At 51.8% G+C, this 24742-nt stretch overlaps 1 protein-coding gene across 9 annotated transcripts in view; it reads right to left on the reverse strand.

The window, feature by feature from the left end:
* Nucleotides 1-24742, reverse strand: part of ASTN2 (astrotactin 2) — a 614387-nt gene that overhangs the window by 149423 nt on the left and 440222 nt on the right. For all 9 annotated transcript variants that reach the window (XM_044992620.1, XM_044992622.1, XM_044992619.1 and 6 more), the window contains 2 exons: nucleotides 7233-7366; nucleotides 5659-5807 (listed from right to left, as the gene is read on the reverse strand). In XM_044992620.1, coding sequence (XP_044848555.1) covers nucleotides 5659-5807; nucleotides 7233-7366 — 283 coding nt within the window. The remainder of the gene's footprint in view (nucleotides 1-5658; nucleotides 5808-7232; nucleotides 7367-24742) is intronic.

The following is a 24742-nucleotide window of genomic DNA, read 5'->3' on the forward strand; positions in this document are numbered from 1 at the left end:
CGGTCAGGTACTCCTTGTATCCTGGAGAGAGATACGAGAGATGTGGAACTGAAGACTGTTACCATCTTCAGGCTGCTTGTGGCCTACATGAGATGGGAAAGGAGGCCCTTGGTTAGCACTGACTCGGCCTGGAGACTGAATGTTCCTCATCCATCGCAGGAGTTGCCCTGTTTGGGATAAGTGGCAGGGATACCTCACCGCTGCCCGTGCCGCATCTATTGTGCAGAGAATCAGAGGGTTCACCTCACTCTCCAGGGCTGTCAGCCTGACCCTGTTCACCAGCACTAGGGCCATTCACAAAGCCAAGCCACCCCATTGGTCTCCTGTCCCTACATCGCTGAACTGTGGTTTGAGGAGTGAGGAGAACGTTCTTCATGCTGAAATTCAGCCCTGTGGAGAGGACCTGCAAAAGGCCTAAGCACCCACATCTGCCCTAGATTGAGGGCGTAGGTGGCCCTGCACTGGCCCTTGTGCACGGGGGAAATTGCACCATTCACCCCTTCTCAGATTGTAAACTTGGTGGGGGGAATGCTGTTCCCATGTGCTTGCCCAATATCTAGTATAAATAGGGTGCTGATCCTGACCGAGGCCTCGAGGCACTATCATGATGTACATCGTATACAGGGATTGGGATGAAGGATGGTCTTGTCCTGGACTGAAACTCTGGAGCGCCTGGTTCTGCCACAGGCTGCGCTGGGACCCGGGGTACGTCACTATGCATGGGATCTTTAAAAGCAGCTCAGGGAGACCACATCTAACGGCACAGGAACTGATGGGGGTACACCTGGCCTTGAATATATTGAGGCTGGAGATCAGAAGGGGAGGATCTAACCAGTCAGAGAAGTGAGGCTCTGGAACAGCCTTCCGTCAGGAGTAGGAGGGGGGCAAAGACTCCATCTACTTTAAAATGGAGCTTGATACATTTCTGAACAGGATTACATGACAGGATTGCCTGCAATTACAGGAGACTAGATTTGAGCACTCAAGAGGCTCCAGTCCTCCATTCCTATGTTCCATTGACTTTCCATGAGAGCTGGGCATGGCAATCCCAGCTGTAATCTCTCAGAACCTCAGTTCTCCATCTCTAAAAGGGAGACAACAGTCCTTCCTTTCCACCCATCCATTGTCTGCCTTGCCTAGTTAGACTGCAAGGCATTTGGGGCAGGGACTATCCCTCATTATGGACAGCACCTGGCACAATGAGCCCCCATCTCAGTTAGGGCCTCTATGAACTATTGTAACAACAATGAACAATAATAATCTGGAGTCCTAGTCTGAAACAGATGGGGATTCGGACTGAAGTGGAACCAGAATAAAGAAATGAAAAGTACGTAGCATTGGGGTTCTTGCTGCTCCATTCTTCTTCCCCCTTCGGAGGTTCTTAACTTTACACTCCTTCCTCCAGAGGAGTTTTGAAGTCACAGAAAACATTTTCCAAACCTAATATTAGTTCCAGATGTTCACAGACATTTTGGTTTGTACCTCACTCTGTAAAACACATTTTCTCTCTCTTTTTTCTTAAGTGCAGAGCCTGCTTTGTCTATGACATAATCTGCTAGCAGCCCCGCCAGTGCGCGCGCTCACACGCGCGCTCCCTCCTTTCGAGCCGCTCATGTTCGAACAAAGAGCATCACTCATCTACCAAGCTGTCACGCACATGGAGTTGTGAGTAATTTCCACAAACTTTAATGAACAGTTCAGGATGCGATTGCTCCATCTTCTTTTCTGGCTGCTGAGCGGAGAGCCGCTCTCTCCCCGCTGCACGGTGTTGAAAGTATGGTTTGCTTCGCACACAAATTCACCTTGGGACCAGTCCTGGGGGGGCTGTGTTTTTCTAAGCACCAGTAATAAGCCTTTAAAAATGTATGTAGCTAGGGAGTTGGGTAGGCAGGTATTCCCCGAGAGGCCTTCACTTCTCTCACCCCCGCCCCCCAGCACCTCTGTCCTGCACACCAAGACAAGGAGAGAGCGGGGCTGGCTCCTGACCCTGCTCCTGGATGAAGAAGAGGATAAAATTATTTTTGGCTCAGGGAAAGGGCTTCTTCCACTTGCCAGCAGAATAGGAGGCCAAGGGTTTTGTCGAGATTAAAGGCTGGAGCCTTTGGGGGACAGGCAGAGGGCCAGATGCCATACAGGAGCAAATCCTGCCATGCAGCCAGAGGGTGGGTTGGCACAGTGCTAGCAGAGGGCATTGCCAGGAATCACGATATTAGGAGGTTATAACTCTAATTTTTCTTTAAAAAAATACAGATGATCTTCCCACTCTTAAAGCCTGGAGATCTTGGGAATAAACTCCAGCAGCATCAAAAGCATAGCTGTTTTCAGATGGTATGGCTGTGCTGCTAAAACAACCCTGCTGTCTCTCTGGGGGAAGGGGGCATGGTCAGCTGCCCTATTGACAGCAGAAGAAGTGTGGAAAACCTCAACTTGTCCAAAAACAGAGGCACAGATTTTCCAGGGGGCTCCTGGTTTTAGGTTTTTGCTATTGATTTTATGCAAAAGTCACTCAGAGACTGGTGATGGGCAGCAGTATGAGAAAGCAAGAGAAAGAGAGAGATACTCAACTGGAGGCACCCAGGGGCTCATTCTCCGAGTAGCTGAGCACCCACACGTCCAAATGAAGACAACAGGAGCTGCGGATGCTCAGCACCTTGGAAAAATCAGGCCCCTTGGCGTCTCCAGTTGGACATCCAAAAATCAAGGCATCAAAAATTAGTAGCTCCACAGGCGTGGATAGAGGTTGAGGAAGAAGGAGGGAACATTTGGATACAAACAACTGAGAGAAGAGAGAACTTTGGGGTTTGGTTTGGTGTTTTAAATGGCTGTTCGCTGTTTTGGTTTTTGTGTGTTCAGAATTAGCACAATGCCCAGGAGCAGAGCGAGGGGCATGCGGCTCTTGGGAGTGATTTTCGTCGCATGAAGAAAAGAAGAAGAAGAAGAAGAATCTGTATTTCCTGCTGCAGCTGTCACACGGAGCTCCAGCCACATCAAAGAAGAAACCCCGTGTTTCCCTCGTCTGGCCTCACCTGACAAGTGTGTGAGCAATCTGGAATCCCCATCCAAAAGGCAGCGCTTCCTTTAGCAGGTTGCTTTCCTTTTCCATTACTGGCGGGTGCCCCTCCAAGGCAAAGAACAAACCTGCCATGCTTGGAAACTGGAACCATAGCATAGGCACCGCAGTGGCACTGGGTAGCTTTGGAAATGGAAGTCAGTGACAGGGAGGGAGGGAAACTTAACTTTGAGACAGGGCCTGAGGTGTAAACAAATGAGGGGCACCAATTCTGACTGCCCGCAGTGGAGGCCCCTTCAAGTGATCGGTGGCCTCGGAAGGATGCGCTGATCTTTCCTTTGACAATGACACCCTAGCTTCTGTAGCACAGAGGCTTAGTAAAGGGGGCCGTATAAATACCTGAGGTCTGGTCTACACTACGGGGGGGTCGAACTAAGGTACGCGACTTCAGCTACGCGAATAGCGTAGCTGAAGTCGAACTACCTTAGTTCGACTGACTTACCCGTCCAGACGCGGCGGGGTCGAACTCCGTGGCTCCAAGGTCGACTCCGCCACCGCCGTTCGCGGTGGTGGAGTTCCGGAGTCGACCGGAGCGCATGGGGAGTTCAAACTATCGCATCTTGATTAGACGCGATAGTTCGAACTCCGAGAAGTCGAACTCACCGCGTCGACCCGCGCGGTAAGTATGGACCTACCCTGAGAGAGAAATCTGACAGGAAGAACAGATGGGACCAAAATTCCCTGCTGGTATAATTTGGTGCAGCTTCCTTGGTTGCACCAGTTTACACCAGAAGAGAATTCGGCCCATAGGTGCTCAGAAAGTTACAGAATGAATAAACCCTCAAAAATCCACCCACCGCTAGTAGCCAAATTCTGTTCTCGCCGGCATTTCCCTGGAAGTGAATCTGGCTTGCCCCTGTTGAGCCGAGAGAAGGAATTGGTTCTGAAGGATCACGGTGAGATAGCATCTCTGACAGAATCATCACACATTCAGAATCCCAGGTCCCGTGACCAAGGCCGGGGCCAGGGTTTTTGCCGCCCCAAGCGGCGAAAGAAATAAAAAAAGCCGTGATCGCAATCGCGATCGGTGGCAGCTCCACCGCGCCGCTTTCTTCTTCGGCGGCAGTTCGGCAGCAGGTCCTTCCCTCCGAGAGGGACCGAGGGACCCGCCGCTGAATTGCCGCCGAAGAGCCCAACGTGCCGCCCCTTCCCCTTGGCCCCCCAAGCACCTGCTTGCTGAGCTGGTGCCTGGAGCCGGCCCTGCCCGTGACTCATCCTCCATCAGTCGTGATCAGGAGTCTTCTGCCCACTGCCCATCAGAGGCACTGGCGTGCGTGCCAGCACCCTGCCCTACACTGAAAAGCCGCTTGGCCGGCTCCTGCTGAGTCTGCAACAACAGAAAAGGAAAGGCTTTCTGAAGAGGTGCCTCTGCTAGTCACGAGTCTGCGGCTTGGCACACACACACCTCTGTCCTACCCATTTGGATACAAAGGTGTGTCAAAGCGACTGTGACTGGAGCAAGGTGTTACATGGTCACAAGAGTATCCGGAGGGCATTGAGCCTGTGCCAAAGAGAAGGCAGTAGTGAGGGAACTGTCTGAGAACCAGCTGGCCTCTAGCAGTCTACGCTCACCGGCACACATGCTGCGGGAGCATCTGTGCAGGCCTCATGGAGAGGCTCAACCTGTCTGGTAGCACTTCAGAGTGGTGCCCACCAGTCGGGCCCGTTCCTCGCACTTCTGCAGAGCATGGTCTAGCAATACATACAGTGGTGGGCCTAGCCCCTGCTAGCGCTGACATGCGCGGCCTCTAGGAGGTGCTCAGACAGCACGGCAACGAGCATGGGATGGGTAGGCAGACAGCACCAGGAAAAAAAACTGTAAACAACCCCACCCACATGTAACCTCCCCGGCCCGCGAGATTTGCAACACAATGTTCCAAAGAAAGAACCTGCAACGTAGAGAGAGAAAAACTCACATGCACCGTGACTTTTAGCTTTCACGATTAAATGAACCCCAAATCCTCCATTAACTGCAATATAAGGAACTGCGTTTTGCCTGGTTTGCTCCCTGAGCAGAGCCAGAGCAGCAGCTTTCAACACCTTTGGTGATACGTTTTAGAACACATCACTTTTAATTACTCATCCAGACCCATCAACAAGTTTCACATCCTTCCACCTTGACCTGCAGGCCCCTGAATCATGCTCTGAGTCTCAGCCAAAACATTCACGAGCCTCAGGGGACTGGGTCCAAGTTCTGTGTTTACAGCTAAACTCCAAAAACAGGTGAGTTTCAGGTGCTGTTAGAGAAGCTTTGCACAGCTCTAACTGATGTCTCTCCGTTTTCTACATTGCCCAGTTGCAACAATGGTGGGTACTTTCAAAATTCAAATAATTTCTTTGTAGTTATCCAACACTTTTCTCTAATTTTTCCAAGTAACAGAATCTACAGAGACCTTCAGAAGCCACTCCCAGTGCAGGAGGTTTGACACTCCACTCCAGACGGTGTCTGCGCTTCGTACCCTTCTGTACAAAGCCAACAAAATCCCGAGGACGGAGCTCGGACCCACCTGCAGTCAGGGATCTCAGGCACAGAATCAGTTAACATTGCTGTGGAACTGCCGGAGCTGCTGCCCCTTGTCCTCACCTACCTGTGTAGAGGTCAGTGTCCGTGTACTCATCGACCTTCTTGTGCTGAAGGATGTAATCGGAGACCTTTGTCCCGATCGCAGGCTGGACATCCAGCCACTCCAGAGAGACCACGGTGCTGGAGGGCTCTACGCTGGGGGATAAGCGCAACCTGGGCAGGGCACAAACAAGGCAGAACTCCTGGAGATCAGCTTGCACTCTGAGGAAAGCCAGCCTGTTAAAGCAGCTTCTGAACATATGCCTATGGGCTCCCTCGCACATTCAGACACACGCACATGCACACAAGAAACAAGGGGACAGTCGGAAGGGGAGGGAGGAAAAGACAAAAAAAGGAAACTTTCAGCCAGGTGGAGTCAGATCTTGCTGTATGCTGTTTCCTCCTCCACCTGTTCCCTGAAGAGTCTTGGCCTTGGGACTTCTTCTGAATCAGCATCTCTGGGCTACGCACGATTGAGGGTGGTCACCTGAAGGGCTCTCCCTCTTCTCAGTTAACACCCTCATAACTACATCCCTGTCATCTCAGGTCAGCTCAGTGACCCTATGGAGAACCGATGTCCAGCAGCATGGGAGAGTGAAAGAGGAGCGCGAGAAGGTCAAACTTCCCCTCCGTGTATCTCTGTGTAACCCCGCTGAGGTCAATGGACGGGGTATAAGTGAAGAGAGAATCTAGTCCAGGCTGTGCCTGAATGGGAGTGAAGGACTGAAAGAGTGTGCACGCCCAAGAGCGTGTGTTTGTGAGTGAGTCTGAGCATGTGTGAGAGCAAAAGAACGAGAGGGATGAATAGGTACAAAGTGTGAGTTAGAGAGCGTGTGTGTGTGTGTGAGAGAGAGAGAACGGGAGTGAATGTGTGAGGTGGGTCTAATTCTTCATGCTGTGTGCCTTGCATCATAGAATCACAGAATCGTAGGACGGGAAGGGACCTTGCGAAGTCATCTAGTTCAGTCCCTTGCACTCATGGCAGGACTACGTATTGCACCATCATCACCACTGACACCAGTGCAAAGGAGAGCGTGAAATACCCGATCAGAATCACGCGGACTTTGCACCCCCTTAGGACTGCAGTCAGTGACAACACAAGGGGCAGGGCTATTAACAGCTGGGCTCTGAGAGTACAAGTGTGTTTGCTGAGCTCAGGATGGGAAATCAATGCCGTCTGAGGATACTGGCTTACTAAACCGATGTTCTCTTCCTAGTGGAAAGCTGGAGCCAGTCTCTCTTCCTGCTGTCTCAGCTCATTCCCCATCAGTTTGCTCCTGATTTGTTCTCGCTCTGACACGCCACAATGAATTGCACTGTAATTCCATTTCTTTCGCCGTTTTAAATCCCATTCTACAAGCCGCATTAATAAGGTGATGCAAAACAACAAAGAAACCTCCCAGGGCCACAGCCAGCCTCAGGGTATCTGAAAGGCCTCAGTCACACCGCAAAATGCACTGGACTGGGGACCTGGGTTTGAATGCAGGAGCCAGGAGGCACCTGGGGGCAAAGCTGTCACCCCACACAGCGAACCAGAAGAGGACTGAGTATGTGCTGACCACCCCACAACACAGAAGCCATTGACCAAGAGATACGTACACAGGCTGCGGGAGAGGACTGCAGTTTGGGAGTCCATGCTCGTCGAAGGCATTGAGGTCACATCTGCACCAATCCTCGATAACGTCGCCTTTCCCTGAGCACCAGTATGAGCTCATCAGGGCTCCCCTGAAGGCCTGAAAAGTTTTATTAAAAAGAAACAAACATGTAAACGCTTAAAGCTCAGGGAAATCAGCTAGTCCTTACCCTGCCCCTATTACCAATGTCAATGTCACTAGATCTGGAAAGGATGAAGGAGGGGCTCCTGGATGCAACGGGACTCAGAAGGCCTGGGTTTAATTCCCAGTTCTGCCACTGACTTCCTGTGTGTCCTTGGAAAAGTCATTTCATCTCTCTGTGCTTCAGTTCCCCCATCTGTACAAGGGGGATAATGATTTTGTCTTGATTGTTTAGACTGTCCGCTTCTTCCAGCAGGGTCTGTCTCTCTTTATGTGTCTGTACAGCGCCGGCCACAAATGGAATCTTTTGAGATGTAAGAGGGCCCATGTGGTCCCCTGGGACTTTATTGCAAAGGACAGGGATAAACCCAATTCCAACAAATCTGAGCTCCCTTAACTCTACCTGACATTTCAGCAGGATGTACTACTGTTCTTTACTTCCAACTTTTAATTTCCCTTATGCTCCACCCCAGAACTGACTGCATTTCAAAGGTGAGTTGAGTAACTCTTGACTAAAAAGCACCCAGGGGCCATCGTGCATGCTGTACTCACACACTCCTGACTCATATGAGCAGCCCAACTGAAGTGAGTGGCGCTACTTGCTTGAGTAAGGATTACTCACAAGAGTAAGAATTGCAGGACTAGGTACCCTAGTCGGTACAAACAGAAGAGTTTGTAAAAGCACTTTCAGGAGTGCATCTGATGGAAACTATTAGCACCTTTGCACTGTCATTAGCATGACAAGAACGCCTCCCTGCAGCTCCTACTGCCTCAGAGGAGTGATACTATGATATGAGCCCCAGGAGCAATGATGAGCCTCATGGATCAGACTGCAGGATCGGTGGTAGATCAGTAAAGGTGAAATCATTAATTAAAAATCTAATTTCCTTTGAATCTATTCCTGATGATTGTTTACTTTTTGCTGTTCACTCAGTTTAGGACAGAGAGACAAAGCGGGTCAGTTTCACTGTCTGTTCTCATACACTAGCCCCATGCGGTTGGAGCTGAGTTGCTAATACCGCAGGGGAATGCTTGAAACAAAACCTGGTCTAGTGGTTCAGACCTGTAACTGGGTCTCAGGAAACCTGGGTTGGAAAGCCAGGAGTGCCTCCCACCTGCTGTGTGACCTTACGTTGCTCCACCTCTGTTGCCCCTCCCGTCCTTTCTCGGTCTTGTCTACTTAGACCGTAAGCTCTTTGGGGCAGGGGCTGTCTCCCACTGTGCGAACGTACAGCACCTAGCACCCTGGCGCGCCAACCTCAGTTGAGGTCTCTAAGAGATACTACAATAATGAAACCCTGACTTCACTGTAATTATTTTTTAAAATCTACTTTTATTAGCTTTTGCAACTCCTTTCCCAAGGTGTTAGAAGCCCTAAGTTTTGGACCACAAACTACTGAGGAGGGTCCTCTATATACCTAACAGCCATGCTGGCTTTCCCATCCCAGCCAGTTCTTATTTGACAAAACCCAAGTACTTAAAGCAGCACTATTTCACCCGTTTCAAACCTCCGCGAGTGCCAGACCGCAGCTGTCTGGCCCACACGATACGACTAATTTTAAGGGTTACACCTTAAAGATTGAAATCACCCCTTGGGGAGGACAGGGATGGCTTCAGCAGATTTGGTATTTAACACAACACTGTAGTAAAAACGCCTTCCTCGAACCATTTATAAAAAGAAAGGGTATAAATAGAGCCATACGTCACATTCTATTGTTTGGGATTTAGTCAATTTCCCCAAACACGCAACCACCTTTATAACGAGGCGCCTTGAGTCACCCGAGTCTGCAATATTTCTGCTTCCAGACATTTATTAAATGTTCCCATTCAAAAAAAAAAAGGGGGGGGATGAGAAAGAGCAAAAGAGAGAGAAAATACATCGTTATTCTTTAGATCCTAAGTGAAAGCCTAAAAGCGGAAAGGGTATTTTTAGGCAATTAGAGAATGTCTAGAAAAAACAGACAGATCAGATGCATGAGAATGAATTGTCCCATGTTGCAACCATACGATAATCTCTCAACCTCTGCATTACCCAGAGGGTCTGCTATAACTAATGTGACAAGGAATTCACGGAAAGGAAAAATACATAGGCAAAAAATACATCAGACCCACTCCACAACGGGGGCGTGGGGGGCCGTACTGCTGACTTAGGTACAATGCCATCGGTGGCTGCCCGGGATGATTCTTTCTAAAGGGGGCCACAGCTCGGATGGGATTTCCTGATGGTTTCGAAAGAAGAGGAGAAACTGACACGTGGATTTTAGAAAAGCATGAGGGAACCTGAGAGAGAGAGCAGGTTGGATTGCCAAGAGGATTCAAAGGGCATGGAGCTGAGAGTGTTCTCCAGCCAGGCCAGGAAGGGGGAAGGAAAGACGGTAGGTCATCCTTGGCCTTTTAACTGCTCCTCCTGCTCCATGTTATGTGTCCTGCTGTTTACAGCTCCCTCTGGCCCACATGGGTGCTGGCTCCCGTCACATCTCCAGCCAACGGGAGAGACTCAGTGAGCTTGCTGGAGTCAGCGGGGCCATGTGCAGAGCTTCAGGGAGCGGAGCACCAGGTGGAGCCGAAGAGAGAAAACACCTGAGCCACTCAACAGGAAATAGCTTCCAGCGCTCTCCGAGCTCAACATCCGCCAGTGCCCACAGGGTGGAAGCCTGCAGACAGCTACGTCAGGCTGCCCAGGAAAGTCACCTGGGCCCAAAGCAAGGTCTGCCAAGCAATGTATCTCCTCTCATACTGTCACTGGGTGGCTACACTGCCCTCCTGCCAGCCCCACACCGCTAGGGTGGCCAGGTGTCCGGTTTTAGACCGGAATAGCCAGTCGAAAAGTGTCCTGGTGGCTCTGGACAGCACTGTTAAAAGTCCGGTCGGCAGCGCAGCAGGGCTAAGGCAGACTTCGTACCTGGCTCTGCGCAGCTCCTGGAAGTGGCCGGCAGGTCCCTCCGGCCCTAGGCGGACGGGCAATCAGAGAAGCTCCGTGTGCTGCCCCCGCCCCTCAGCTCAGCAGCTCCCTTTGGCTGGAAGCCGCGAGCAATGGGAGCTGCGACGGTGGCGGCTGCAGGCATGGGCAGGACGCAGAGTCCCCTGGCCCCTCCGCCAGGAGCCCCACAGAGCTAGAGCTGGCAGGCAGGGAGCCTGCCTTAGCCCCACTGCGCCACTGACCGGGAGCCACCTGCCTCGAGCACGCAGCCTGCACCCCCTCCCACACCCCAACCTCCTGCCCCAACCCTGAGCTCCCACTTGCACCCCAAACTGCTCATCCCTGGCCCCATCCAAGAGCCCACACCCCCTGTCCCAGCCCAGTGAAAGTGAGTGAGGGTGGGGGAGAGCGAGTGACGGAGGGAGGGGGGATAGAGTGAGTGGGGGCAGGGCCTCAGGGAAGGGGCGGGGCAGGGGTGTTTGGTTTTGTGCGATTAGAGAGTTGGCAACCCTACGCACTGTGTCTTCCTGCTACCCCCACAGCCCACACTGCCCTCCTGCCACCCCCCACACCACCCCTACCACCCCCACACCGCCCCCAATCACCCCCCACTGCCCTCCTGCCACCCCCACACCTCACACTGCCCTTCTGCCACCCCCGCAGCCCACACTGCCCTCCTGCCACCCCCCACACTGCCCCCAATCACCCCCCCACTACCCTCCTGCCACCCCCACACCTCACACTGCCCCCTACCATCCCTGCACCCCACCCTGCTCTCCGGCCACCACCACTGAACTGCCACCATATTACCTGTCCTGTTGTCATACTGTTGCTCTTCACATCTACAGCCTTTGCTCTGTCTCTGCCAACCTATACGAACACACGCCCAGGCTGCTGTCACGCTATCAGCCGAAAGCCTCACAACCCCAACTGCTGCCGCCCCCTTGCACTCTTCCCATACACACTACCCATGCGGCGCATGCCTGCCATGCCAGACACCCTGGCACCATCACAACGGGCCCGTGCATCCTCCGTCTGCGTCTGCCATGGCATGTCACCGTGCCCCCGCGCTGCCCCCGAGGACGGTGCAGCAGGGGGAGCACGGTCAGTGCTATTTCACTAGCACGCATGTGCTAGGCTTCCACTGAGTCAGAGGTCAGTGCTTTCGCAGCTCTCTTTTCCCCACCTAGGCTATCGCTGCTGGATACCCTGGCTACCTAGTGAAGAAATCTCACCCACCATGGCCGTGCCCTTTAGCCCCATCCAAGAGTTAATTTCTTTTGTTGTTTACGGGAAGTACGTGCTTCTCCCCCCCCCCCGCCCCCAACCCGATACACTTTAATTCGATCCTGCAGGTACAGAACCCTGATCTGCCTTGTATCAACCTTTACACAAACGAAGTTAGCCCATCGATGCGTCCTTCAATTCCACTCATTAGGCCGAGCGCACCTACGCGCAGTAACAGAGTTACACCGAGAAACAATGGGCCCCCGGCCCTGACAGCAGCCTCTATTCAATTTCGCTGACATTTGTTTATGGAGGAGCAGCCGGCTGACGTCAAACCGAGCCAGGAGAGGCCAGGCGTTGGGCTCAGCTGGCAGCCAGTGGGCAGGCTTCAGCGGAGCTGTGCTTTGCTTGTTTTTAATCAGGGTTTCTAATAAGTGTGCGCGCTGGGGAGTGTGCGCGCGGAGGAGGGAGGGGGGATCAGAGGCAGGGAAGAGGTCAGGTGCTTTGGAAAAACAGGATGGGCGCAACAAAGGTCAAAGCAGTTCCTGAAGCAGGGCTCCAGCGGGATCCTGCAGCCTCCAGGAAGTTGCATTACCCTTCCAGGGCATGACAATACAATCCAGGGGCTCCAGATTCCCTTTGGGGCCACAACCTTGCCCCTCAGGGGCTCCATGTCTACCTTAGAGTCCCCACTGTAACCTTCAGGGGTTCCCTGATTCCTTCAAGGGACATTGCCACAACATTCAGGGCTCTGCACTGTCCTGGGGCACCCCTGCTGTAAAGTGGGATGCCCGGCTGATTCTGCTGTAGCCTGTAGGAGTCCAATATTCCCTTCGGTGGGACCCCCTGTAACCTTCAGGAATTCTCCGCTGCTCTGTATGGACGTAGTACTTGATGAGTGGGACCCGCCTGGCTCATTGGGGACGAGTGTGTCTTTTGGGGGTGTTATCTGGTTCTTGGAGGGGCTTGGTCTCAGAGAGCGGTAATGCTCATACGCTCTCTGCTACCCTTCAAGCTGGGCTGTCACCGTAACCCGGCTGCCTGCTTGCTGGCTCGCTCGCTCTCCTGAGTATAGGAAAGAAGGAAGGGATGCTGCACAGGGCCCGCTTACACAGACAAAGGTGAAACTGCGACAGTGACCCTCAGGGGGACAAAGGAGACTGCTTGCAGACGGCACTGGTGGGGCACATCTGAAGGGGGAGAGATCTGCCACATATCAGTCTTTGATTATTGAGTGTATCTTCAAACATAGCTGTGCTCAGGCCCAAAACACCCCGACCCTGGGTGACTGAAGACTCTCTGCTTCCTGTCTTGGCATTGGGGTATCTGACTGGGGGTTAATCCCCCAGGAGTCTGCCCTTTCTGGTCCTTGACACAGCTACCTCATTGCTTTGGTGTCTGTGCCTGAGAGGTAACCCCCACCCTCCAAGTTAGCCCTTCGCTCTCCTTGACACCATCGTCTTAGGACATTGGCAAGGGAGGCCCATGGCACCATAAAGTTAACCCTGGATGTGCTGATTTAGGGCCCGATCCTGGCAAAGGGCAGAGCAATGGCAAGTCAATGGGAATCGAGGGTGCTCAGCACCTCACAGGGTTGGGCCCTCCATGTTGGCAGAGTAACTCCCTTCCCATAATGCACTGAACAGGCTGCTTGTCCTGTGGGAGCTAACCACTCCCCAGCACCTGACCCTGCTCTGAGTCCTCAGGCAAATTTCTCCTTCATTTTAAAGTATCCAAATTGTATTGCTTCCCTGTGAGTCAGGCCACTTGGTTTATATCCTTCAGTGCCAGAGGGAGATTTATGAGAGGAGAACCTGGCTCAGAAGTTTTATTTTCTAGATGAGGAGTCATGCCATTAGATATATAGCATTATGAATCACTGCAACAGCATCAGATTTGCTCTTTAAGGCATAATAAGACTGACACCCCACACCCACACATACCCATATAATGGATTGATGGTTCCCCTCACAGGACGGCTACTTTGTTTGTTTTGACGTGAACAAGACATAAAGGTCCATATAAAGCCCCATCATGCCATACATTGAGTCTATGCTTAACAAATATTAGGAAAATGAATGACCCACGTACCCCATCTATTCTTGATGTGAGTGCAGATGGGTCTTTCTTCTCTTATTGTTTGTGCCATGGGGAACACAGGGCTTGCTTAGTTTTCATAGCTCAGCAATTGAATACAGAAATATTTTAACTGTCTGCCGACAGTTCAAATCTGGGTGAGAAAGGGAGTGATGGAAAATCATTCCTGTCAGACAGCTTTTTGGTGGCTGCTGGGAAATGACCTGTGGGCCCCAGTCCAGCTCCCAGGATCTTGAACACAAGGAAAGTTCCATCACCAGGACTGACTGAGGTACAGCTGCTGTATAATGGGGAGGGAGAATCTACTTCAAGTGCCCGAGCTTTCAGGCCAGCCTTTTCATAAGGACTCAGCACTCACCGTGGGGCTTAGGATTTCCAAAGAGCTCAGAGAGTTGGGTGCACGTTGGGTGCTGAGCATGTCTGAAAATGTGGCCTCAACTGGAGTTGCTGAGGACTTGGAAATCTGGCCTTACTTATTCTTTGGATCAAAGAACTTTTGTGGTTAGTGCATGCCTCATTTTCAGGAAGAATTACAACGGGAAAAATATGTATAAGGGAAAAAATGCAGGCAGGTTGAATGTGGAAGTGGATGTCTTTGAGGGAATCCGGCTATAGACTGTTTGGATGGATCATTACGATAGAAATTGGCTATTCTGGTACATTTTGTGTCTTGCATTGGTTTCCCAGGTAAGCCTCTCAAACCTTAATCTCTGTATTCCCCCAGTGACTGACTTCTTGGCTAGACCAACCTCAGCAATAACGAATGAGAGTCCCGCCTTTAACTTGTTACTCCATAGTAGAGAAAAGGGATAAAGGGAATTTGAACACAGATATCTTAGTTTCTAGGAATAGAGCAAGAGTCAGGCTAACACTAGCTCTAATAACGCAAGATTTCAAGGCAGGGCCTGGGCAAGTGGAAAGCGAGTGGGGAAAAAAACTGTAAGAGATGCTGGTTTTCGACCTTGTGTTAGATGAGAATGGAACACAGACTGTAGCAGGAATTGCTGAGAAAAGTAAGCTATCAGAAGGAATATGTATAAACAAGATGCGGTTGTTGATCATTATTGTCTGTCACAAAAGGTATAAATGCTTGCCCTAATTGTTTCTCTAACGGAGACCTGCCTGGGATGGGGGGAGGGGGTACTCTCCCCTTGCAAGTTTAAGGAAAATAAACTGTCTCTGACATGTTGCAACCAACCTAAGAGTGAATACTGTGTTTTCTTCCACATCTCCTTCAAATGGTACTGGGAACAGCCCCTTTGCCAGGAGGAATGGGTATAGGACTCGAAATCAGCGTGTCTCTCAAAACCAAGAGGCGCTTCTAACTGAACGATGTATGCAATCATGGAGTCTTTTCTGCATCTGAGAGCAGGGCGCTAGACTCCTGGGTTCTATTCTCAATTCTGCGGCTCGTGCCTTGGGATACCATGGCCAACTTACTTCACCTCCCTGTGCCTCAGTTTTCCCACCTGTAAAATTGGGATAATAATCCTCCTTTATCACATCGGAGTGCCTGTGACACTAAAAGGAAGTCACGGGGTTCCTCTCTTTATGTCCATCTATCCATTTTGCCTAAATATAAATGGAGTGCATGCTCTCGTGATGGTGAAACTGAACGAGATGCTGAGAAGAATTATCCTCTTGCAGCTCATTGCAAAGGGCATTGAGAAAGGAGCACCCATCTATTAGGCCATTGTGGATCATCCCAAAAGAGGTAGTGTAGTGGGGCAGCTGCCCGACTCCTGGAGAACAGGGGTTAAAACAGCCAAGCTAGGCTGATTGGAGTAGCAGCCACAGCTGTGGCCAGCTCAATTAGGGCCCAGCTGGCCCTGATAAGAGGGCTGTGGGACAGAAGCTGGAGGACTCTCTCTCCAGCCCTGGAGCGAGAGGGCTTAGCTGCCGGGGAACATACGGGACCTGAAACTGGAGCTGTGCTCGAGAATAGGGCAAGGGAGCTGGCGAGCTCCAGCCTGGTAAACCCCCAGGCTGAGGTCTTGGTGAAGGCCTACAAAGGTCCTGGGGCTACAGAGGTTCGGCCTGGGAATAGACAGAGGCAGCTGGTCCAACCCCCTTGCCAGTGATAAGTGGCAATGACAGACTGCAGTTTGCCCCAGGGAGCGGGGGCTAGATGGTGACTGGCAGTAGCCACTGAGGCAAGGTGGGTATAGAGGGTTCGGGGTTCCCCTGGGAGGGGAGACCCAGACTGTGGGTTACTGCTGGGGGCAGAACCCAGAGGAAAAGGGGCACCAGGGTCCGGGAGGGACACGGGGGGCTCTAAGGCAGGCAAGACACTGGCCTGCAGAGGGAGCTCCGGGCTGGACAAGAGCTAATTCCCAGGATAACCAGCAGGAGGTGCCACGCCGGTGAGTGTCTCTTCCCTACAGGTAGATACAGGTCTGATCTTTCTTATGCCTCCATCATCCTATATGGGATAGCAGACTTTCCAATGTGACCCTCCATTCAATGGGCTGGCATTCAAAGCTGCTTTCCCTCTTGTGCATCATGCATGCATCATGTGTACTGCGTAGTCTGACTGTCTCTAGGCCCCATCTGTTACCCTCTGGTCTCCGAGGTGCACCCTGTGACTTGGCTACGTTGTCTCCATGCGTTTCCAAGGCACCAATAACAGGTATATCTAGGCAACGCTGCATGAGCTCCAAAGGAACATCACATCCCTCTGGAAAGAAGAACCAAGGCCATCCAAGACATGGGATCGGCTCGATCTCTGGTGGCAGTTAGCCACACAGCCAAGACTAACATCCTGCCTTTTGGTACCATTACTTTGACATTGGGGTCCATGAACCACATGATCCTCCTTGTCAAACGCAGCTACGGCCGTGAGGAGTGTAGCAAGAAGTGTCCTTCAGATACAGCAGCCAGTTCATACCTTTATCATGATCACAGGGCAAATCCCATGCAGATAAATGCCACAGGTTTTTACAGCACCTAACACAATGGGGTGCTGATCCATGACAAGGGTTCCTAGGCACTAGAGCAATATAAATAATTCCCCACTCATCAGCGAGCTAAGGTTCTGCACCGAGCTAGACAGAACTGTAATCTCAGGTCAGACCTCGGTTGCAGGGCATTTCAAACCCAGCAGCCTGGTTCAATGGGCTTCAATGCTATTCCATATACATTACATCTAAGATAGGGGATAAAAATAAAGGCCTTCCTAGACCAGGGACTCTGTCCAGGATTACGGAGTTTGCGTCTGCAAGTCTGTTCCAGGTTCAGAGCAAAGGAAGGTGAAATTCCCCTACTGTTATTGGCAGGCGACCACATCTTCTAGTGCTCACACCCTCCTCTTCTCCGGCTGCTTCTCCCTGGGGAGCAGTATCTCCTGCAGTTCATCCTGTGGAGGGACATCAACATTTTGCCAGAAAGCTCGGGGTGCTGGAAAGGATCCAGGATGGGCAATGCGCTGGCTTCTATTATTGATGGGAACCGAGGGAGCAGCAGAGGAAACTGGAAAACCTGGCAGCATCAGACAACATTCATACTGTAGCGACAGTCCCGTCCAGGCGAGTCGGCTTTGCTTTCACACCTAGAATACAAAGCTCCCTATTATAGCACAATAGGGCAGATCAGAACGGGGCTATTCTCTCGTCTCACTAATGCATGTCGGATGTGGACGAGATCCATATCAGGAAGAGGCCCAAGTGGCTAAACTTTGCACAGCGTATTAATGAAAGAATGATGAATGCCAATTAACAGATATAACCTCCCCCCCGCACTCAATAACAACGTTGTCCCCCATCGCTCTGGCTCCCTTGCAACTTTGTCCATGGAAAAATAAATTACTGGCCCCGACCTTCCATGTCTTCAGACTCTGCTTTGGGGGAGTTATCTACGTGCACAGCATGTTTTCTTTTCTTTCTGAAGCCTGCCTGGCCTTCCATTTCTGCGCAGTCTGGGAGGACAAGGACCTTTGGAGAAGCTGGTGAGAGAGAGCTACAGTGTTGGAACCAAGGCCCTGTGAATGCCGGGTTCCTGGGCATTGCTGCTGATCACATATACAGATTTTTCCTCCCCTCCCCTAAAACAAACAGCTCTGGGATACCACAGAGAAACAGCCCTGAAAAATGTCATCAGTGGGAAGGGGCACAAATGTCTGTTCCCTTGAACAGACTTCAAGGGATAAGAACAAAATATCACAACCTTGTATGCAGTGCCTCCTGGCCAGCTGTAGGTCAGAAAGTGCTCTGAGTAAATCCACATCTGACATGCTCTAGCTCCACTTTGATTGTTTTCCTCCCTGCATTCGCTGAGGCTCTCAGCGCTACTGCATCCCGAATCATTTTCTCAGTCCATGGCTCTGGCTTCCCCAGGTCCAGGTTTGCTCTGCTTCTGGGTCAAACGGAAATGTCATCAGAGAGAGTGATTAACTCACGGAAATTAGAGATGGAAAGGGATGGGCTGGCCAAGCTGGCCATACCTACCCTGGCTTCTGAGCCTCACAGAGACCTTCCCAAGCTGATCTGCAGGTGCTTCGATAGTTGACTGTCAACAAACCCTCCTATCGTCTCCCACCTGCCATCACTTCCTGCTTCTCCTCTTCCCCAGAGCATCCCAAGATGTGTGCTTGTGGATCTGGGGAGATGCTACGCTACCAGTGTTCCCAGGGTTTTTCCCAGCAAACAGGGATGTGCACTTCACTTGAAGTCAGCCTGCGGAGCGCACTTTCTTAGGGGATGCTTGCCTTGCAAATTGCTACGCCCGAACAGCATGTTACAGAGCAAATCCCTGCCGGAAACGTGCGCTGCCTCCCTGTGATGACAAAGCACCTTGGCTCATGTTATCCAACTGGGCCTCTGGATCACACTGTTATGGGGTTTCTTACAGCTCCTTTCAATCTCCCATTTTCCCCGGCAGGAGCTCTGGCACAGCGGCTGTTGGGAGCGCGCCAAGACTTGCTGTCCTGGCGCACCCCCTCACAGTGAGACCCAGCGCTGCAGCACGTCCGCCTCAGTTTCCCCCACAATAATCTTAAACCTACTCCCGGCATAGAGCTGATCTGACCTTCCAGCAAATCCACCTTTACATGGTAACAGCATCCTTTAGACAAACTTCCAACTCCCCCCCTCCAGCCCCTCCCCAAAAAACCAAAACCGGAATCTTCGACCTAGCTGGGCTCAATATCCAGCCCCCTTCCTTACTGCAATGGCAGCCTTCACATCCACCAACAGGTACCTGGGCTCTGGTCACCCCAGCAATCCCACCTCCTCCTACCATGGGCCCTGGCCAGCCAAAGTCCTCAAACAGCTCCTGGCCCTCACCCAGGCTTCACGCCTTCCCCACCCCCCAGCAGGAGCAATCTATCTGCTCTCCTCCCAGCCAACCTCTGCAATCAGCTCCTCTTCTTCCCTCCCCAGCCAGTTACCCCTACTCCTCATAGGTCCCACATCCAGAGCAGGTGGCAGCAGGGTGAGGCTCAGTGAACTGGGCTGACTGCCCCCCAGATTCCTGGTCCTTAAAGGGGCAGGCCACCCTGTCACAGGGGGTTCAACCCTCAGGGATGGAAAGTAAATTCTTTGCCCAGGTGCTCAACTAGCATGCAGGCGAGCGCAGCGTGAAAACCCAAACAGAATCAAATAGCATGGATTCCCCACTCTGCCCTGAGCATCTGCCCTGGGAATAGTTGGGCATGGATGTGTGACAGTGATATCAGCTTAATGGCAGGTATCAGAGCCAAAGCCCTGTTGGAATCCCATTCTCAAATGCCTATTAATTATTATTAGCTGTCCTACAGTAGCACTTAGGGTATGTCCATACTAGATTGCAAACCCAGGTCTGTAGGACCTGGGCTTGTGGTCTCATGTGTTTCCAAGCCAGCGCTTGAGCATCCACATGGCATTGTAAACCTGGGTTTACAATTGCTGGACTCGGGTCACCCACATGTACTAACATATCCCTACTGCACCACGCAGACTTTCTGACTCCGGTCTGCCACTGGAGCTGCGCCCACACTGCAAAACGACAGGGCTTGGGAGTGGCAGGTTAGACAGGCTGCCGTTGCTTTTGCCGCTGTGTCGCCTGGACCTACTCAGAGCAGGTTTACATGACATGGCGGTAACAACACTGGCTCTTTGTCTGCACTAGTGCCCCCATGTTGCAGCAGCTCAGGGAACTTCTAAGAGAAAACTTAGCGCAAACGCAGCCACAGAGTTGAGACGTCTTGTGGGGGGTGCGTTACTTTTAATTACAGCCCCCCTCCCAGCCCAGCACCCGAAAGAGGTTTGAAAGGATGGGGGAGCGGAGCATGTGAAGAAGGGGTTTCCCTCCCGCTCTCCTTTCATGGCCTCATTTTCGTCAACGGGCTACAACCTTTCAGGCAGTGCAGCCAATCGAACGAAGACAACCCTGTGGTCTCTGGGGGGGGGGTTTCTTAGTTGGGGATAACTCCAGGCTGCTTCTGTGGGTCAGGGCTCAATGCAAACACCGCACGCTTCCTCAGTCCTGAAGCAGTGCCTCCCTCAGCCGAGACCATGGGCCTGCTCTCATGTGCTGACTGGAGCTCCTTCTCTTCCGGCTCGGAGGCCCCATGGCCGAGCCTGGCTGGCTGCGATGCTCAGGCTGGGGTACCATCGGAGTGGCACATGCTAACAGGAATGCCGGGAAGAGCCAATGAGAGCCTTCCCAGTTGGATTTTTCTGCTTGGTTCTTGGCCGTTTACTTGGCCACTTTTAAGAAGGACAGATGGCCAATACGTGTCTGAATCTCCTTCTGCTTATCCCATCTGCTCTGTGCTGCAACGGAGAGTGAGAGAGAGAAGAGGGGGAAAGGGAGGTGGGCAGCAAGCTTCCAGCAGAGTTGGTTTCATCGGTGGGGCTGTTTGCAGTTCCCTTTGCGACCCATCACCTCCAGCCACAGCATTCCAAGGACTCCGCGAGCTGGAGCGTTTCCCAGGCAGGCGGCACTGATGGGCAGCCTCCTGCAGCCGCCGAGGATGGGTGGGTGAAGCACTGATGAAGAAGAAGGACCAGCCCTCAGGGGACACACCTCAGTGCACATTTCCTGATCAGGTTCCCAGCGCAGCCCTGTTTGTGCAGAGAAGCAGGTGGGTGTTGTCCCCTCCTTAAAATAGATATTGGCCATACCGATACTTTCCAGCCTGTGTAAGGGGAGAAAAGGTAATAAGTGCAGATAAAGGCCTCTCTAGCACTATCAGGAGAGCACCTTTGGTCGGGGGCCGGGGGGCCACAAACAAGGCCATCACTTAAGGCCTCTGGCATACTGGGAAGTGCCAAGTGTTGGCTCAGCTGAGCCTTTTCAGAGGAGGCCAGATCCATGCAGAGACGCGGGGAGGGGAGCTGGATGCACACTGGCAACAAGAGAATGCAAAGTGCAGCCAGTGGCATCAGAGCACAGGTAATAATGAAGAATTGTGCTACCATCTAAAGAAACCTCCCCCCCGGCACACACACACTCACAGTGGTACGGTGCATGCGGGAGGATCTGCCACAGGACTCTCACACGCACACAAGCTGTGGAGTGAGAGGTCTCCACTTGGGGCGGGGGAGGTAAAGAAACATCCCCATAGAGTTCAGTGGACCTTGGGCAGCTCCTTCAGCTGAGGAAGAACAAGGGTGCGAAGGGAGCCTGGCCTCTCCTCTTACCAAGGCCATGTGGGAGGTGACGGTACCTAGACTGCCGCGGGTGTTTTTGACCATGCACCCTGGCAACTCCAGTCACGTGGCAAGCCCTGCCTGCAGGTTCTGGGCTGAGCTCTTCGCTGCGAGGGCGACACGGCTAGAGATTGACGCTGAAATTACTCACGTTTAAAATTAAATAAAGGTCCCAGAGGTCTCCTAAAATTCTAACTAGAAGTTCATTTGTCTCTTTACATACAAACAGAGCTTTGAATCCATCTCCCGCAGGAGACGAGATTAATCTCCCCTTGCTCCCCTTCCCCCGCAACCCTCTAAGCGTTTCTGCAGCTGGCTGAGCTGCTCCGGGAGAGGCTTGTTTGTTTTTTGGGTTTTTTTGGTTGGTTGATGGGGGAAAGTGCAATGCAAACGAAAATAATATCTTGAAAGAGGAAGATCCCAGCCAGTCAGGTTTGCCCCCTCAAACCAGCATCCCTTGGCTGGCTATCGGTGCAGAAGGTGGATTCCTGCAGGTAACCAGCATTCTATGCAGGCACCAAATCTTCTAGGTCTCAGTCCTGTGATGTTCCGAGTGTGGGGGGGGAGCATAAGCTCCATTCTCTTTCCGCTGCCTCTCTGGGTTAGCGGGCTGGCTCGTTTTCCAACGGCCTCTTCCAGGGGACTTGGAGGTTTACAGAGTACGCAAACCTGATGTCTCTCTCTTTCTCAGCCTGTGCCTCTGGGTGATTATCAGGAGCAGGGCTGCTAGTCAATCACACAGCTGCAGAGAGCTGAGAAGTCAAAGAAGCAGAAAGGTGAGAATGATAATATTACAGGCTTTGCTGCGCTCAGAGCTGGAGGAATTCCCCTGCCCGGTCGTTGCAGCAGATGGACGTTCCCCCAGCTCAAAGTTGGAGAGCAGTGCCAGGGAAACTCCAGGTGCAATGAGAATCACCTTGCCCGACCCAAGAGGTGGATGCGAGGCCAATGCAGGGTAGGAATACATTGGTGGAATAGCAGGGGCTAAGCTCAGCAGACCAAATGACCATGGCAGACATCTAAACCGCACCCTCCCAAAGGCAGGGTGGAGTGATTCCTTTCCTTGGCATTGGAGCCTGTCTGAGAAAATGCTGTTGTTACATGTCTCTTCCTGTGGGGCTGTTCAACGGCTGCTGTGTTCACTTGATTGCATTCTGTGCCAAGGGTCACGCGGAGAGGGAGCTTTTCCATAAGACAGAACAAAGATGAACGATGGACAGAATCCTTCGTGTTTCAGTGCAATAGCTGAACTGAGCAATAAATGATGGAGGAGAGGGAGAAACCTCAGGTTACTCAGTGAACTGACAGTAAAGAGTATGTTGCACCTCCCTCTGAAATGCTGACTGACCGTTGTCAGAGACAGGATCCTGGCACGGATGGACCATTGTTCAAACCCACTATTACAGTGCCTGTGGTGTTACGGTGCAGGAGCAGACTGAAGCAGTACAAAGACAGCAGACTAGCCTACACCCTGACATAGTCCCCAGAGACCTCTAGTGAGAAGATGCCTCCCAATGCATGCCTTAGTCATAGCCTCTGCCTATTCGCATCAGGCTCGACTTAGGCAGGAAGCAGAGGACTGGAGTTCACTTGAAACCAAGCTGGGTAGTAGTTATAAACTGAAGAGGCAACAAAGTCACCCGCTCCACTCAAGATAGTTGAGTCGCATCAATTTGACTGGTAGAGCTGGAGTTCTCAGTGGAGAACGGGCAGTCTTTTCACTGCAGAAGCCTTCATTAATAGCCCATGTGTCGCAGCACAGATAGCCAGAGAAGGTCATGAATAAGTGTTTGAATTTTGAAATGAATTTCCTTGGGCCGGGCTCACCCCACCTGTCACTGAGTCCCACGGACACTGGAGCAGTTGAGTAGCTGGGAAAACGTTTGCAGAAAGAGAATTTTGAAGATCCATGTGTGCAAGTATTTGCAGAAAGCAAAGTCTGAATCCTCAGACCCAAGCCCTGGCACATGAAGGTGCTTGTGCATCCAATCTGCAAACACAAATACCGTCCCGCATGTGACTTTTTGGACCAGTTGCAGCCTGGCAACACACAGGAAAATTCAAATATTCACTATCAAAGAATCGACCCACAGGTTATTTACTAAATAAATGTGAAGAACTCATTATCTGCTCGCAGATACACCACTGGAGAGCATTAGCTCCATCAATTGAGTATTATCCACAGGAGACAGCAAACGGGAGTTTTTAGAGGAATAACTGTGGCTCCTGTGCTTGGAGGAAAACACTAGGCTAGTTAGTGTGTGATTCATGTTGCATGGCTGTTGCAGTGAAGTCTCTCTTTCTGGTCTGAGTATTCACACCAGGCCGGACATCTTGGGGTTTGAGTGGTAGTCCTAGACGCAACATTTGTTGTTTGTGCTAAAGGTCAATCAATATCTCCATCTCCGCAACTGCCTGAGACCAGCCCCAGTCCTCAAGCTTCATGCTGGAGGAGGATGCTTTGCCAGCCAATGTTTTATTACCTTTCCCTTCTGCTCTCTTACAGAGTTGTTGTTCCTTCCAGCAAATGATCACCTAGAGCCAGAGTGTCATTTTACAGCCTATCCCACATCAGGGGCAGCACATAGCTACCCTGCCCTGGGAGCAGGCCGGGAACCACAGTGGGACTTTGAGAATCACCTGGTTCCTCCTGGTCTCCCCATACTCTGGGGTGGGGGAAGTTATCTGTGCCAGCTCTATGCTTGGTACAGATCACTTCCCCATCAGTACTGGTGCGCAGTGAGGGAGGGAGGAGTCAAGGCTCTTCCCACTGCAGACCCTGTTTGTCCGTTTATGCAGGATGGGGAGTAACGCTGAATTAAAAGCTGCTGTCCCTTTCACGCACTGACCCATGACACGGGGTAGCATGTGCAGGGGAAAGCTAGTGACCTCTTACATCCTTGCTTTGATGCATAAAGTAGCTCACAATTGTGCTCTCAACAGGAAAGACACTTTCAAAGAACCAAAACAGGGCACCAATGCGGGGGAGGGACAGGCAGGAGAATGGTGCATGTCTGTATGCACACATAACTCAGCTTTGGCTGGGGAGGGCACTGCTCCCAGTGACTCCAGTGGACAGGAAGAATGGCCTGGTAGCTAGAACTCAGGAGAACCTGCGTTCACTTCCTGGCTCTGCCACTAACTCTCTGTGTGACCTCGGGCAAGTCACTAAATCTGCCCTGCACCTTCGCGGTGTAGGGTAAAACCCATTAATAGCTGTAAGCTGCTCAGATACTACGGTGAACTCCTCTAGTGAGATAGGGACTTGGTAGCCAGAGCTCAGTCTGGTCCTTTATCTCCTAGTAAAACGCCTGACCCCAGCTCACCACTTCGGTGCATGGGGAGGACTGGGAGAACACTGTGCTCCCAGAGGAGGAGGAATTCTGTGTGTGAGGAGCAGCAGGGCTGGAACCTAGGTCTGCTGGACACTGAGCAGGATCCATGTCACCACTCCACAGTTCT

This window comes from Mauremys mutica, chromosome 18, assembly GCF_020497125.1.
Source record: "Mauremys mutica isolate MM-2020 ecotype Southern chromosome 18, ASM2049712v1, whole genome shotgun sequence".
In the NCBI taxonomy this organism is placed as follows: Eukaryota; Metazoa; Chordata; order Testudines; family Geoemydidae; genus Mauremys; species Mauremys mutica.